General features: G+C 47.2%; 1 protein-coding gene across 1 annotated transcript in view; it reads left to right on the forward strand.

The window, feature by feature from the left end:
- LUZP1 (leucine zipper protein 1) overlaps positions 1-9580 on the forward strand; it is a 9968-nt gene extending 388 nt beyond the window's left edge. Inside the window, 4 exon segments of the mRNA XM_009334178.1 lie at positions 1-1269; positions 1306-2781; positions 7573-7737; positions 9337-9580. The exon segment at positions 1-1269 is cut by the window's left edge and continues 39 nt beyond it. Coding sequence (XP_009332453.1) covers positions 1-1269; positions 1306-2781; positions 7573-7737; positions 9337-9375 — 2949 coding nt within the window. The 3' untranslated portion in view covers positions 9376-9580.
- The last annotated feature ends 3799 nt before the right edge of the window (positions 9581-13379 follow it).

Raw genomic sequence — 13379 nt, forward strand, 5'->3', positions numbered from 1 at the left:
AGCAGGAGCAAGAATGACTGTACGCAGCTGTGTCTTAGCCTCAATGAAGAAAAGAACTTGACCAAAAAGATATCTACAGAACTAGAAATACTTAGAGTGAAAGTGAAAGAACTGGAAGCATCTGAGGACAGGCTGGATAAAACCGAGCAGAGCTTAACGGGCGAGTTAGAAAAACTGAAATCCTTGGCGCTGAGCTTTATCACTGAAAGAAAACATTTTAATGAAAAAGAAAAGCAGAATGAAAAAATAATCCAGGAGCTAACACAGAAACTAGAACAAAACAATAAACTAAATAGAGCAGATCAAACTAGAAATGCATCCAACTTGCTAGAAAGGTCATCAAATAATCTCCTGGACAGAAATGATTTGAGAATTGAAGATGACTTGACTTCTGCATTGCCTTCTAAGGAGACCAGGAGGAAGGGAAGTGTGGATTACCTGAAACATGTAGAAAATGAAACCAGGAATAAATCAGAAAACCAAAAGAATAAAAATCAGGAAGACAACAAAGTGAAAGATCTCACCCAAGAAATCGAGAAACTTAAAACTCAGATCAAACGTTTTGAATCTTTAGAAGAAGAACTTAAAAAAATGAGAGCCAAAAACAATGACCTGCAAGACAGTTACTTGAGTGAACAGAATAAAAACAAACTTTTAACGGGTCAGCTAGAAGAAATAAAAATGCAAATAAAGAAACAGAAAGATCTGGAGAATGGAGAGGTTGAAAATGAAGACACAAGCTTTTCTAGCAGGGGAAAACATGACAGACCTAAATACAGAGGTGTCACAGCTGATTTGACAGCTGCCAAGCACAAGCCAAGGGAGCTCTCACCGCAGCAGCGCCGGGAAAGAGCAAGGAACAGAGATTTCTCTGTCAGTAATGACAGCTACAGCCACGGTGGTAAGCAGGTGCCCAGTCCAAGCCTAATGAACAGAAAAGCAGGAAAAGCATCTGGTGCATCTGCCCTTTCAGACGCTGTTGTGACAGATACAAAAAGACTGGAAGAGAAATCTTTAGTTTCCACTTTTTCTTCTGGTCAGAAGGAAGGCTGTGTCATGCAGAATGAGGGGAAGAGATCCAAAGAGCAGCCGTCTGTCCTCAGCCGATATCCTCCTGCTGCACAGGAGCAGAAATCTTGGAAAGCACCTTCCAAACCTGTTGGTGACACAAGCCTGAGATCCAAGGCTGAGAAGCCATCTCAGGTGCTCCGCAGCAACTGTCAAACCGGTGCTGATGCGCGGGATGAAAAGTCAAGCAAAGGAGAATCAGTGGCTTCTTTGGCTGAGAAGCTGAAAACAAGTCAGGCAGAAGTCAGTGACTGCTCAGGGGAGACGCTGCTTGCCAGGGGTAATCACACCTCTTCCAACGGCACAGCTTCGGCGTACAGGTACCACCTCTCCTCCCATGTGTTGGCGTCGGACTCCACTGGCTCTAAAGCAGAAGCAGTGAACACTTTTGCTGCATCACACAGACAGCCCTTGGAGGGGAGGGCTAAAAGAGCAATAATCTCCCAGGAAAAAGAATTCGCAGACACATCACTTGAAAGTGCAAAGCCTTCAACACTAACAAAGCGTTCCCATTGCTCCAGGAGTCAGGAAGACATTCTGCAGATTCTCACAGGTCTCGATAAAGAAGACACGGAGCAGTCTTCAGCTTCAGCAACAGATCATGTAAATGCTGGCTTAAAAATGGACTCCAAAACCATCCAGAGTAACCAGGAAAAACTTAATTCAGATGAAGAATTGGGAAGAAGCAAAAAAACAACCATTCAGTCAGATTTTGAGACAAGAAAGAAAGTCAGTTCCAAGCAGTTCTCCAATTCCAGGGGAGTTTTTAGAGCATCGCTTTTTGAAAATGACAAAAACACTGTAAATGATGAAGACTCCACCAAGTGTATAAAACCATCAGATGCCAGCACTGGAGGATTTAAATCCAGAAGATCGTTCAGCCCAAGAGAAGCTCTGAGATCAAAAGCTGTCATTAAACCTGCGATTGTTGAAAAGGATATGAAGGCAGTTATGGGAGGGACTGTTTCTGAGGCAGAGTCAGAAAAACAGAAGTCTGTTTTTAAAATGGTAACAAATAAAATGACAAGCAGCATCACAATCTTCCCTTCTGAGCCAACAGCTCCAAGGACCAGTGCAGATATAGCAGCAAAGGAAAGGCATGTTACCACCAGCAACATCAGAGTGGCTCCAAATGAGCCTTCACCAATAACAAACAATCTCCCTACACCCTTCGAGATATCGATTAATAAAAGTGCTCTGAAATTATCTGAGACGGACAGAACTGGAGAGGCAGCGCCGAGAAGTAAAGCAGAAACAGTGGTCTCTAGAAGCAGCATTATGATAAAGACTTCTGAACTCACGGAGAGGAACAGTGAGCCACCTTTGGAGACAATCAGCTGGAAGAGCCATGGCTCTTCAGATGCAGCTTTAACTGAAACAAAACATGTCACTGTGAGAAGCTCCTGGAGAACAAGACAAGGCTTACATTCCCTGGAGGACTCTCAAACCAAAGTGGAAAAAAGTGCAGTTTCCAGTACTACAAACCTGTGTAGGTCGTCAGTGGACCTCTCAGAAATGGAAGGGAACAGCGCAAGAACAAACTCCCTGGAGCAGACCTCAGCAAGGACCAGTGCCACAGCTAATTCCTGGAGTGCCCCTGAACTGGGGTCCCGAAGGACCAAAAGTAACTTAGGTGTGTCTGAACTGCTAACACGCAGGAGCTATGCAAGTGATTCTACAGCAGCTTCTGCTTGGCACCAGACCATGCTACCTGTAAGTATCCTATGTTGAACACTGTTGTCTTTCAGTTGATGAGGTTTTCCAAGTTGCCTGTTAGTTGTAGGGTGCCTGATTTGAAATTCTTACAGCTTATTTCCTGAAGTGCTGCCCTCTCCCAGCTCCTTCTGTTTTCAGTGGAGCATCTCATATGTGAAGTACCCGATTTAGACTTCTTGAAATTAGATCCATCTGCTTGGGTCTTGTAATGCCATATAAATAACTATATAGTAGCATTTGGTCTTGCCAAGATCAGAGAAGACATAGTCACAGCTTATGTAGGACATGGTATGCTTTTCAGGGTGGCTTTGCATGGCACTGTCAACTTGGAGTAGTAATGAAAAAATGAGGGAAATGAGCAGATTTTAATAGGGTTGTGCCTCAGGCAGAGCTGTAGCTCTAATGGCAGCTGTAGAGATATAGCTCCGTTTGGTAAGAGCTGCACCATTTCCCCATGTGAAACCAGACTCTGGTCTGGAAATGCTTCACGGGCATCTCCTAAACAGATGCGTGGTGGCTGGTTACACAAGGCTGCTCCCTCCTTGGTCTGTGTCAGTATGCCACCTGAAAAGAAGCAAGATCCACGGGATGGCTGTGTTCTTTTCCTGTTCCTTTGGCTGGTACCAGCGAGGGGAGTCCCTCAAAGCAGGGCTGACACACGCAGGCAGTTGGTCTGGTGAGCTATACTTGCCACTGGAGCTGCAGGCTCCAGCGTATTTCAAGCGAGCTCACTGGCATCAAGTGCCCCTCCACTCCATTAAACCACATGCCGGTTCCTGCTGCAGCTCCTGCCTCTGCTCTTTACTTAGAGCTGTACTAAGCAGCTGCTGCCATTGCCAGTCTCCAGGAGGAGCCCAGCTGAGTAATCTGACAGGGCTGGTGGCAGGGGGGACAGATTCATAACCGAATGACTCTGGCATTGACAAAGATGAGGTGGTGAAGATGTGAAAGGAGTTTACATTTGCAAAACTTCTCTTCCACTTCTCTGGCAATGAGAAGCACATGAAGAATGAAGAATTTGCACCGTTGCTTTGCTTTGCAGAGAGTCTATTGCCTGGTGTTACGAAGTGCAGGTTGGCCTTCCAAGCTACATTTGGACACTGAGAATACATCGTCTCCCTGGCCAGGGTCACTTGTGGGTCACAGGCAGTCTGTACTTCTCTTTCATGAATCCAGGCAGAACTAGCATGACTGAGGTTATCCTTTTGCATAACAGCAGCCTATGTGCTTGGGAAACAGGAGACCCATCCCTGGGCCTCCCTTTATCCCAGGAGTTTGAATTCACAGCAGCCACAACCTTGAGTCTCACAGCTTAAGTGGTCTCCACTTGTCATGGAGCCCTTAAAGAGTGGGCACTTGCATACTTCTTTCCCATCTTTCCCCTAGCAGCCCACCCAGGGCTGAGTGTAGCCCTGCAGTATGTTCTGCGGGTGGTCTCAAGGCCACTGTCAGATCAAATTTGCTAGCTATGCGGTGTGTACCTGACAGAGCAACCTGACCTCTGCGTGGTCATCCTGGGTATCCCTGATGAATTAGCTGGCTTCCAGCCTTGCCCATGTCTGCAGTGATAAGCAGTCAGGAAGAGACCGCATGGTTAGTTCACACAGGGCTGTTGAGTATTGAGTTAGGTATCTGTCTGCATCCTACTTTGAAATAAAATCACCCTGACACCACATAGTCACAAATCTGAATTCTTGGTCATAAATTAAGTATATTTTTAGCTTGTAAATGAGGAGCATGAGGTTACCCTGAAAGACTGCGGATACACAGATACACCAAATATACCAAATTTTATGTATTTGGGCAGCTCAAATTATTGCATATGCCCTTGGAAAAAACCAAAGTATCTGCCTTTGAGGGGTATCTTCAGGCTTATAATATGCCTCATATCACAAGCAGTCTGTTTCTGCTGGGATTTGTGTTTCAGTTAAAGATGTAGCTATTTCTTTGGCAGAAGGCTTGACACTGATCTATGCTAACTTTGCACATTCAGCTTTCCTGTGAAGGCATCACTGTCACCTCTTCCCAGCTCCACCATCCAAAGTCTGATTACCTTAAGAATCCTATTTTGGAAACACAGGGTCTGTGCTGGTTTTGCCAAAAATACATCTCCCTCTCCTCCATGAAATATTCATGATGTCTGACCATTTGCTTGCAGCACACCAGGAGGCTAAAGCAAGCTGGAGGCTCGGCCCCTGCCTCAGCCTGTCCCTCAGGTCAGACCCAAACTGAGCACCTGAAAATAATTCTTGCAAGGAGATGCCAAGGCACAAGGCATAATTTCAGCCTTCCGTTTTTGTACTGCTGATGTAGGCAAATGTCCCTAATGAAGCTACAGGAGGTATGAGCAGCTCTTAGCAATACTTGTGCTACGGAAGCAACAGCTCTTTGGAGCGCTGCTTTGGGAGACGCAGAAAGCAAGTAGGTGCTGCTAGATGGATGCTGCAGCCTGAGGACCAGCTCCCTCTAGTGCTTGCAGCCAGCCTTTCTCAGGCTCCCATAAAAGACCTGAGGAGGTGCAAGACCTCAAGCAGTCATTCTGTTGGGCTTCGTGTTTCAGATGATGAAGTCAGTATTTCTCTGGTGTGATGTTTGACTGCTGAAAATTTGCAATGCCCGAATTAGTCCAAAGGCACTGGCAGGCAGTGAGCAGATGAGCAGGCAGTAATGCAAGACGAATGCACTTAATTAATTTTTCTTGTGGCTGTGACATTAATACAGCTGGAGCTGGCTGTGTGCCACATAAATTAGGTAAAAACCTAAAGGTAGGCTTTTCTTCAAGTGGAGCTATGTGTACCTTCTTATGGTGGGTGGGTCTCATGGAAAAGTCTCCCTGACAGTATCCAGGGATGTGCTGCCTCTCGCCCGTTCTCTCCTCTGCTTTAGGGACTAATAGAAAGTGCACCCATCACCATTTCACCCTTGCTGACTCCACATAAGCGTCTACTTAAGCAGCCAGCTACGTCACATCACTGCGTTTTCATCTTTCCTTGGACCTCAGTAACTTTGTCCAAGGGTTCCGTTCTGTTTTGTGCAAATCCTGGGGGGTCACAGCCTGTTCAGAGCAGCTTCCCAGGTGCTTGTCAGTGACCAGCTGATTGTCCTTTGGGGTGCCATGGAGCATGCTGAGCTTAGCACTGACCCGGCTCTGATGCGGTACCAGGAGAGCATCACTGACACTTGTGGAGTGGCCAGCCTGATGGCCCTGCCTCAGCTCTTTACCTATGAAACTCTTTGAGACCAGTGTATCTGGGTTGATTGATAGTCATAAATTTATGCTGCCTGACAGCAGGGATGGACTGACACGGTCAGATGCCCAAGGGGATGGAGCTCCTATATGCTCACCCAGTGGCCTCATCTCTAAATACAACTACTGTATCAGAAATACAGAGGTGCCTAGCCCTTGCTAAGCTGTCCCAGGTCCATCAAGATGACTGCCATTCATTAAAGTAAAATTATCACCTCACTTTTATGAGCAGCCTGGCCCACCATGGTTACCTCTGGCCCATGGTTGGTTGGAGGTCGCTGTGGGACCTTGTCCCTGTGTTGTGCCTATTCACTGGGGTGCTGCTGCTGCAGCTCACATCTCACTTCTGTTGTAGGGCTTGGATCACAAGGGGGGAGGTCGGGTCCAGTGTTTGCTGGATGTCATCCACAGCGGGGCCGGCTCAGGGCAGATGTTTGCCCATCCAGACCCACCGGATATCACCTTCTTTCTGAGAGCCCATCAAAGCCTGGTGTCCATATCAGAGATGCTTTTCTGCCAGGCACAGGGGCTGCTGCCTCTCCCTTCCCTCCTCTCCCTTTTGCCACAGGGCAGGGACCCAATCTGTTCCACCAGTGCCCGCAGCCCCTTCACAGGGCCGTGCACTGCGTGTTTCAGCAAACACGATTCCATCCCCAAAGCGAGCAGAGCTGATAAAGCCTTCAGTAGTGCAGTGCAGTCGTTGTGCTTTGCCCAGTAGCTGATTATGTTATTGCAATTGTAAGTTCAACATTGTAATGATTTGTTTTGTTTTTGATGTTGACATGATGGTGCCTTACAGTGGGCTGGAACTTGTGGGTAAGGAGGTTTTCCAGCCAGCAACAGCAAAAGCACTGCCATCTTCCCGGGGAGCTGGAGGGTGACAGGGACTCCTCACCTCCCGCGACTCACAGCAGGGTGCAGCCTCAGTAAAAGACATGGATGCCCCAACCAGCCTTAAGGCAGACCGTAGGTGTCTGAATCCCAGGGTAAGATGTCATAAATGTCTCTGCGGACATTTAAGAAAACGTTAGTGAGTTTAAAAGTGCCATTTAGATGCCTGTAGCAGGAAGACAGTGTAGGATGCGCCCACATCACATCCTCATTACCAAGAAAATGGGAGATTGAGGTTGCTGGCCACCCCCCACCCATGGTAGTTAAAACTCAGAGTTAATGCTTTTAAGAAACTGCTTCAGTCACTCAACTGTGGGATTTTCTGCTGATGGTCCCTCATGGGTACAAGCACTCTGGGCCCAGTGAGCCATGCCGGCTGAGCACAGATTTGTGCACGGGTCACTCAGCTGAACAGAAGACTCCACACCTGTAACTTGGGTTAAAATTACTGGATGGTTTTAAAAAAAAATTTTTTTATGAAATAGCACGTAAGTGAGGACATGCCAGAGCTGGCCTGGTGGCCCGAGTCCCTCCTTGCCAAGGGACTCAAGCAGCACCTCGCACTGCAAACCTAGGACCAGGAACCCAGACCCCTTCCAGACCCCTTCATAGTCCCCAGGTCCCAACCCTCTTTATTTTCCTTTGCACAGGATGAAAGCAAAGATTTTGTGCCCAGTTCCAGAAGAAAACAATATGGCTCTTCTGAGTACCTCTCACAGGTTGACACACCAGGGAAAAGGCTTGCCACCAAGGTGGAGCTGCAGGACCCCGAATCCAACCCCCATGCACCTCTGGGTCTCCAAGTGGAGGAGCAGGTAAGTGAGTTCAAGGACCATACAGAAAAGAGAGTTACAAGGCAAGAAGCCAATATCTGAACTGACCTCCCAGTAATGTAACGAGAACTTGTCCAAAATGAATGTAAACCTTTTAGGAGAAATCCAGTCTTAAATTAGCACTGCCCAGAGGTGGAGTGTCTACTGTATTGCCTTGGTAAATTATTCTACTAATTTCTTATACCAGTAAAAAAGTACTACCTTATTTTTCTGTTCTAAACTTGTTTCAGCTAGCTTTATGGCTAAAAACATTCTCCAGGGAATAAGAGGCACTGCATCTAGTCATCCTCTGGCACATAATGCACAATCAGGGATGGAAAAAAAAACATTTGGAGAGACAAAAATCAGAGCCCCTGACTTACCTGCTTCAGCTGGCTGCTGTACTGCTAGGGTTCTTGTCTGCTGCTACGTACCTGCTGCTCTGCCTCCTAAAACACATCGTTCTGGATACACAAAGAAGTGGAAAATGGCCCACATTATAGTGACTATGACTTATTGTCTGAACTATGAAAAAAACCCTGTATTCCAGCCTCTTCACAGGGGGCTTCCTTCAGGGGAGATAGGGATCTGGGCAGACTTTAATTCCTAGGTGCACAGCCATGCTTATGTCTGTACAAAAGACTTTCTTTCCCTCCTGGCATTCCCTCTTTGCCTGTGCAGCTGCCCAGAGCAAAGTGCATCTTTCCATTTATGGATCACCCACAGCAGGAAGTACCTTAAGACCTCAAACCTATCGTCAGTGTATCTTACTGGACGTGCACAGGAGTTGCTGAGTCTTGATGTGAGAGCAGCAGACTGCAGTGAGGCAGCTGAGAGCCCTATGTAGTCATACCTCGTGGTGAAGTTGCACAAAATTAAGAGCCCAGAGGGACATGGTCCCAGCTGAGTTTTGCAGACTGGTATTTAGAGATAGGTAATGTTTGCAGTAGAGGGTAGTGGACTGACACTGTCCCTGTTGGTAGCTGAGGAAAGGGACGCCACAGCAATGCTCCGTGTGGTCACCAAGAGGTGTTACACACAGTGACATTCATCTGGCCAGATGCAGACTCCTGTACCTGAGGCTGTGCTGTGCTTCCTTTGTCTGCACAGACTGGGTCAACAGCAAATAAAAGCTTGGTTAAACTCAGGTCCCCGTAACATACACACCATCATTTAGATCTTCTGTCTTGCCCAGACCTCCACTGACTGTAACAGGAGCCTGAACACCTTGCACATGGAGATGTGCTCTGACATTAGATCAGCTCCATCTCCTCTGTGTTGTCAGTTGTTGTGCATCTTACTTTTCAGATCCACATGCCAGGTGTGGAAGTGGGTGCAGGGTATGCTACAGCATAAAAAAAGATAATAGGCCCTGCCTGTGTGGGGCAGGGCCAGGTCACTCTGCTTTGGGCTTACTCCACTGTAAATGCTGACAGAGCCTGTATCTTCCAAACTGATCCTGCCACTGCCCTCCCCTGCCCCACCATCAGGCTAGGATCCTGCCTAAGGGCAATCGCCATACTCTTCCCCAGAGCAAAAAGGCTGCCAGAGGCAGCTGTGGGTCCTGGCCAGCGTGTGATGCTGCAGGGTTGTCTCTTACAGGGTGCTTCCCGTGCCTGCCGGACAACATCTCGGAGATGAGTTGTATTCCCTTCCACTCAATGAACACACTGCATAGTGGAGCAAGAGGTGGGATAGTACCAAGCTCACGGGCGTCACACCTATTTGTAACCTCTCCAGAGGCTTCAGCTAGCCTGAAACCAGTTTTCTAATGCGATTTGCAAGGTACAGGAGCTTTACCAGTGACTTCTTTTTCTTCATTGCTGAAGAGGCAGCTGCAGAGACTTTGCTCAGGGGACTCCCACTTCTCATCTCTGTACCTGCAATTCTTAACCCCTCCATAGGATGATAGGTCTGTCTCCATATGGAAACCTTGACCGCATAGCCACTCTGAACGATGGTACTCCCTGGACAAGACAGAACTTCTTGTTAATCACTTGCATTTAGACAAGATCCCAGAAGTATCCCTGTGACTACAGTCCACCAGTCCCTGACAGCTGTCCTACATGGCTCCACAACTGAAAGCTTTCCATTCCTAGTGAGAGTTTGCATTCTCCTAATACACCCTTGTTGTCTTGGGTTGTGGTCACCTCACTACCTGTGTTCCCAGCACCCTCTGTCTCTAGGCAGGAGGAAACCATTCCACACTGGTTACTTTACACATTTAACAGGGAAGGAGAGCAGAAAATGTTGTTCAGAAGCAGTTTCTTCCGTATTGCTGTCAGTCTCTGCAACAAGCTTTGCATGACCTACTCATCGCCAGCTGAGATATTGCACCAAGAAGTCATCTGCTGAGCCAAACCAACAGCAGTTCACGCAGCAGTGAAACTTCTTCCTGACTTGGACTGGGGTGCTTTTTTACCTGAAGCTTTATGTTCATGCTCTGCAGGCAACAACTCTGCTGCTCCTTCGCAGCAGTTGAGCTCTAAGGGAAAAAAGAAACAAGCGCTTTTCCTCACAGACAAGCAGAATGTCCTTGCTCCTTCCAAAAACAGGGTGGAGACAGCAGGATTGGACCCTAAGCTGAGCTCTGGTATGGCTACCTAGGCAGCCTCGATCTGTGCCCCTCTTCAGGACCACCCCATCCGCCATGTCTGGGACCCAGGTATGGTCAGAGACTGCTTCAAATACAGAGGTACGTTACCCTGTCAGTGCCCACAGGGCACCGAGTGCAGATGGCATCACTGTCAGGGGAGGCACCGCCCCCACAGCTCCAAGAGGTGCTCAGGTGTTGGAGCAGCATCTGCCCTGAGCAAGGTGATTGCATCTGGCTCACACAGCTGGAGCTCCGCCAGTCCTTCCTTTACATCCCACCACCCAGCTGCAGGGCTGGCCCACGGTTTTCCTGTTCTGTACACAACCACCACTGACCTCCCCCAGTGCTTTCTTCTGCCTGCTGGAAACAGACACCCCTCTCTGCAGAGGGACAAGGACAATGCTACAGAAGGGAAAAGGTCCCTTACCTGTTTTGGAGGTGCTGCGGGAACAGCTGCGACCCAGCAGCTCCCATGTCTGAGTTGCACCTCACACTCATTCCCACATCTCACCTTCCAGATGAGCAGCTACCACAGCAGTGTGTGTGTGACTATCCATACGTGCACATCCATATGCCCTATCTCTTCCCTGTCACTTGGAATTATATGCCTCAATTCTGAGAGGCAAATGAATCAAAAAACCAGAGCTGGTTGGAAAATATCTATGAAAACATTTATATAAAAAGGAAGGTGTTTCAGTGACATGATTTTTTTTTTTTTTTTTTATATTGTTTGGATCCAGGGAAAAATTATTTTTGAAAATAAGTGTTTCCTTTTGCAATTTTTAGATGGCTTACCAAATTTATATTTTTAACCCTTCATTTTATTCTTTTATATTTCATGACATGTATAAGTGTCAAGTTGCATAACAAGACAAAAAGATAATGCTTTTAAATTAGTACTAAGTGGCAGCTCTAATAACCTTAAAATTAAATTATATTACAATAAATTATATCAACTGCTATCTCTTACCATTTCATGACATGGCAGTGCTAGTAGAGAATGGGATAAATATATCATCAAGTGTAATGGGAAAAAAAATTTTAAACTCAAAATCGAAACTAAAAGTGAAAGAAACTGAAATTCTGAAGTTAAATTCATATTTCTGAGATGCCGCCCCCTGCCCCATGTTTATCAGGAAGTATTGAAAATTAGTGCGTATTTTGCAATCTGAAACCACAATGGATTTTTTTTTTTTCCTTAAATGAGCCTGTGAAATTGCAATATCGACCCTGAGCACCCTGCTTTGCTCAGAGGTTAACTGTATGGCAGGATCACCACCACCACCACACAAGAGACATTACTGAGATCGACTGCTTGAAAGGCATCAGCTTCCCTTGCCTCGTCGTGCAATCTTGCAGGCTTTCCACGGCTGATAAACAGAATTGCAGCCTGACCAGAAGTGCCACATCTCAGCAGTGCTCTCACGGGGCTGGCTTGCTCGCTAGCCTCTGCCAGCCTCAGGATGCTATGTTCTGACTCTTTGCCCCTTATTTTCACGTTAAAGAAAATATTTCCCTTCAAAACTAAACGTGCTGCCTCAGGTCCTCTTCCATCCGTTGCATGGGAGATGCTGCTGCAAAAATCCCTCCGAGCCAGCGCAGCTGCTCTGCAGTGAGTGCCCCAAATGCCTCCTGCAGTACCTGCTTGCTGAACCTGGGAGTTCGCATCTTGGAGGCATCTTGGCATGTACCTGCCTCTTCAGACATCACAGTAATTATTTACCTCCGTTTACATTCCCAAACCTGCTGCTAAGCAGCTCTCCAGTCGTATAATATATACCCAGCTACAATCACCATGAAGAACCGCTGCTGACGACCTGCTTGGCAGTTCAGTCTCACAGAGAAGCAGCATATTTAGGAGGGCCTCCACCCTGCCCCATGTCACTGCTGCCCAGGACTTGCAGCTTAGTTTTATAAACAGCCAGACAGCACATACGCGCTGAAGAGGATGAGGATCACTTTGAGCAGCGACTGTACGGCTTTCCTCCCAGTGATGAGCCCCGTCCTGCTGCAGGACAGTGGTCCACATCCCACAGGACACTTGGGTGCCCATACACATCCACCAGCCCTCTCCTCCTCACGTTCCTGGCATGGATCCAGCTTAGCATGGTGCATCCTAAGCTCCTTCCGAGGGAACTGGTTTCAGTCCTGGCCAGGGAAGCTCTGCATCCCTACGACACGATGTGCTGGGTTAACACAGGCTTCCCTGTACCTACCCACAAAACTCTGGCTTACCCATCGGCTTTTCAACCCCACAGCTCATCCCAATAACGCAACCCCGTGTCTGAAGTGCAAGGGGAAAACCACCAGCAGCAATAGCTGTTGGTTTTCCCCTTCTGTCAGCCAGGACCAGGCTTTTCCATAGCCATGGGCAACCGGAGGGCTTCACCCTGCTGTTTGGCTGGCTCACAGCACACAGCAGGAGCCCCAGCTACTGACACAGCAATGCAGCTCTTCTGGCACTGTCTGCTTTTCTCAGGTGCTTCTCACAGGTGACGTCTCTCCTTTCTCCAGCTGCCTCAGTCGTTTGTTCAATATTTTACAGCACATACCTTGAACTCTTGCTCTAGACTCCGTCTCATTGCTTGTAAATAATGAACACAGATGTCACTCAGTAACTGTACACTGGGTTGTTTTTACCAGAACCGAGATTAAATCTGAGAAAGAAAACCTTCCTTAAAATTGAAAGGGGCCATGCCCTCTAATCATGAGTGCAATAGAAGCTGATTGTATTATTAAACTTATAGCAATGACTTCAGGAAACACAATGTGTTTTACTCAAATTGCACACTTTTTTTGAACAGCTGTAAAATAGAGTATATGTGTAAATATTGCCATCACTGAAGAAGTATTTGTAATTTTAGCATATAAATATAACAGGCTTTTCAGTGGGCTTGATGATGCCACAAGGCTGCGCATCAAGCACTCGGGTAATTCCAAAGTTGTAAATGTATTTGCTGTACAGAGGAAGTGTGTCAGTGCTCGCTTCTCCCAAGGAAACAGAGACGCTGGTCCCTTTAGGAGAGCCAGCGGCTTTCCCCAGAATGGC

This window comes from Pygoscelis adeliae, unplaced genomic scaffold (genome assembly GCF_000699105.1).
Source record: "Pygoscelis adeliae isolate BGI_AS28 unplaced genomic scaffold, ASM69910v1 Scaffold971, whole genome shotgun sequence".
Taxonomy (NCBI): domain Eukaryota; kingdom Metazoa; phylum Chordata; class Aves; order Sphenisciformes; family Spheniscidae; genus Pygoscelis; species Pygoscelis adeliae.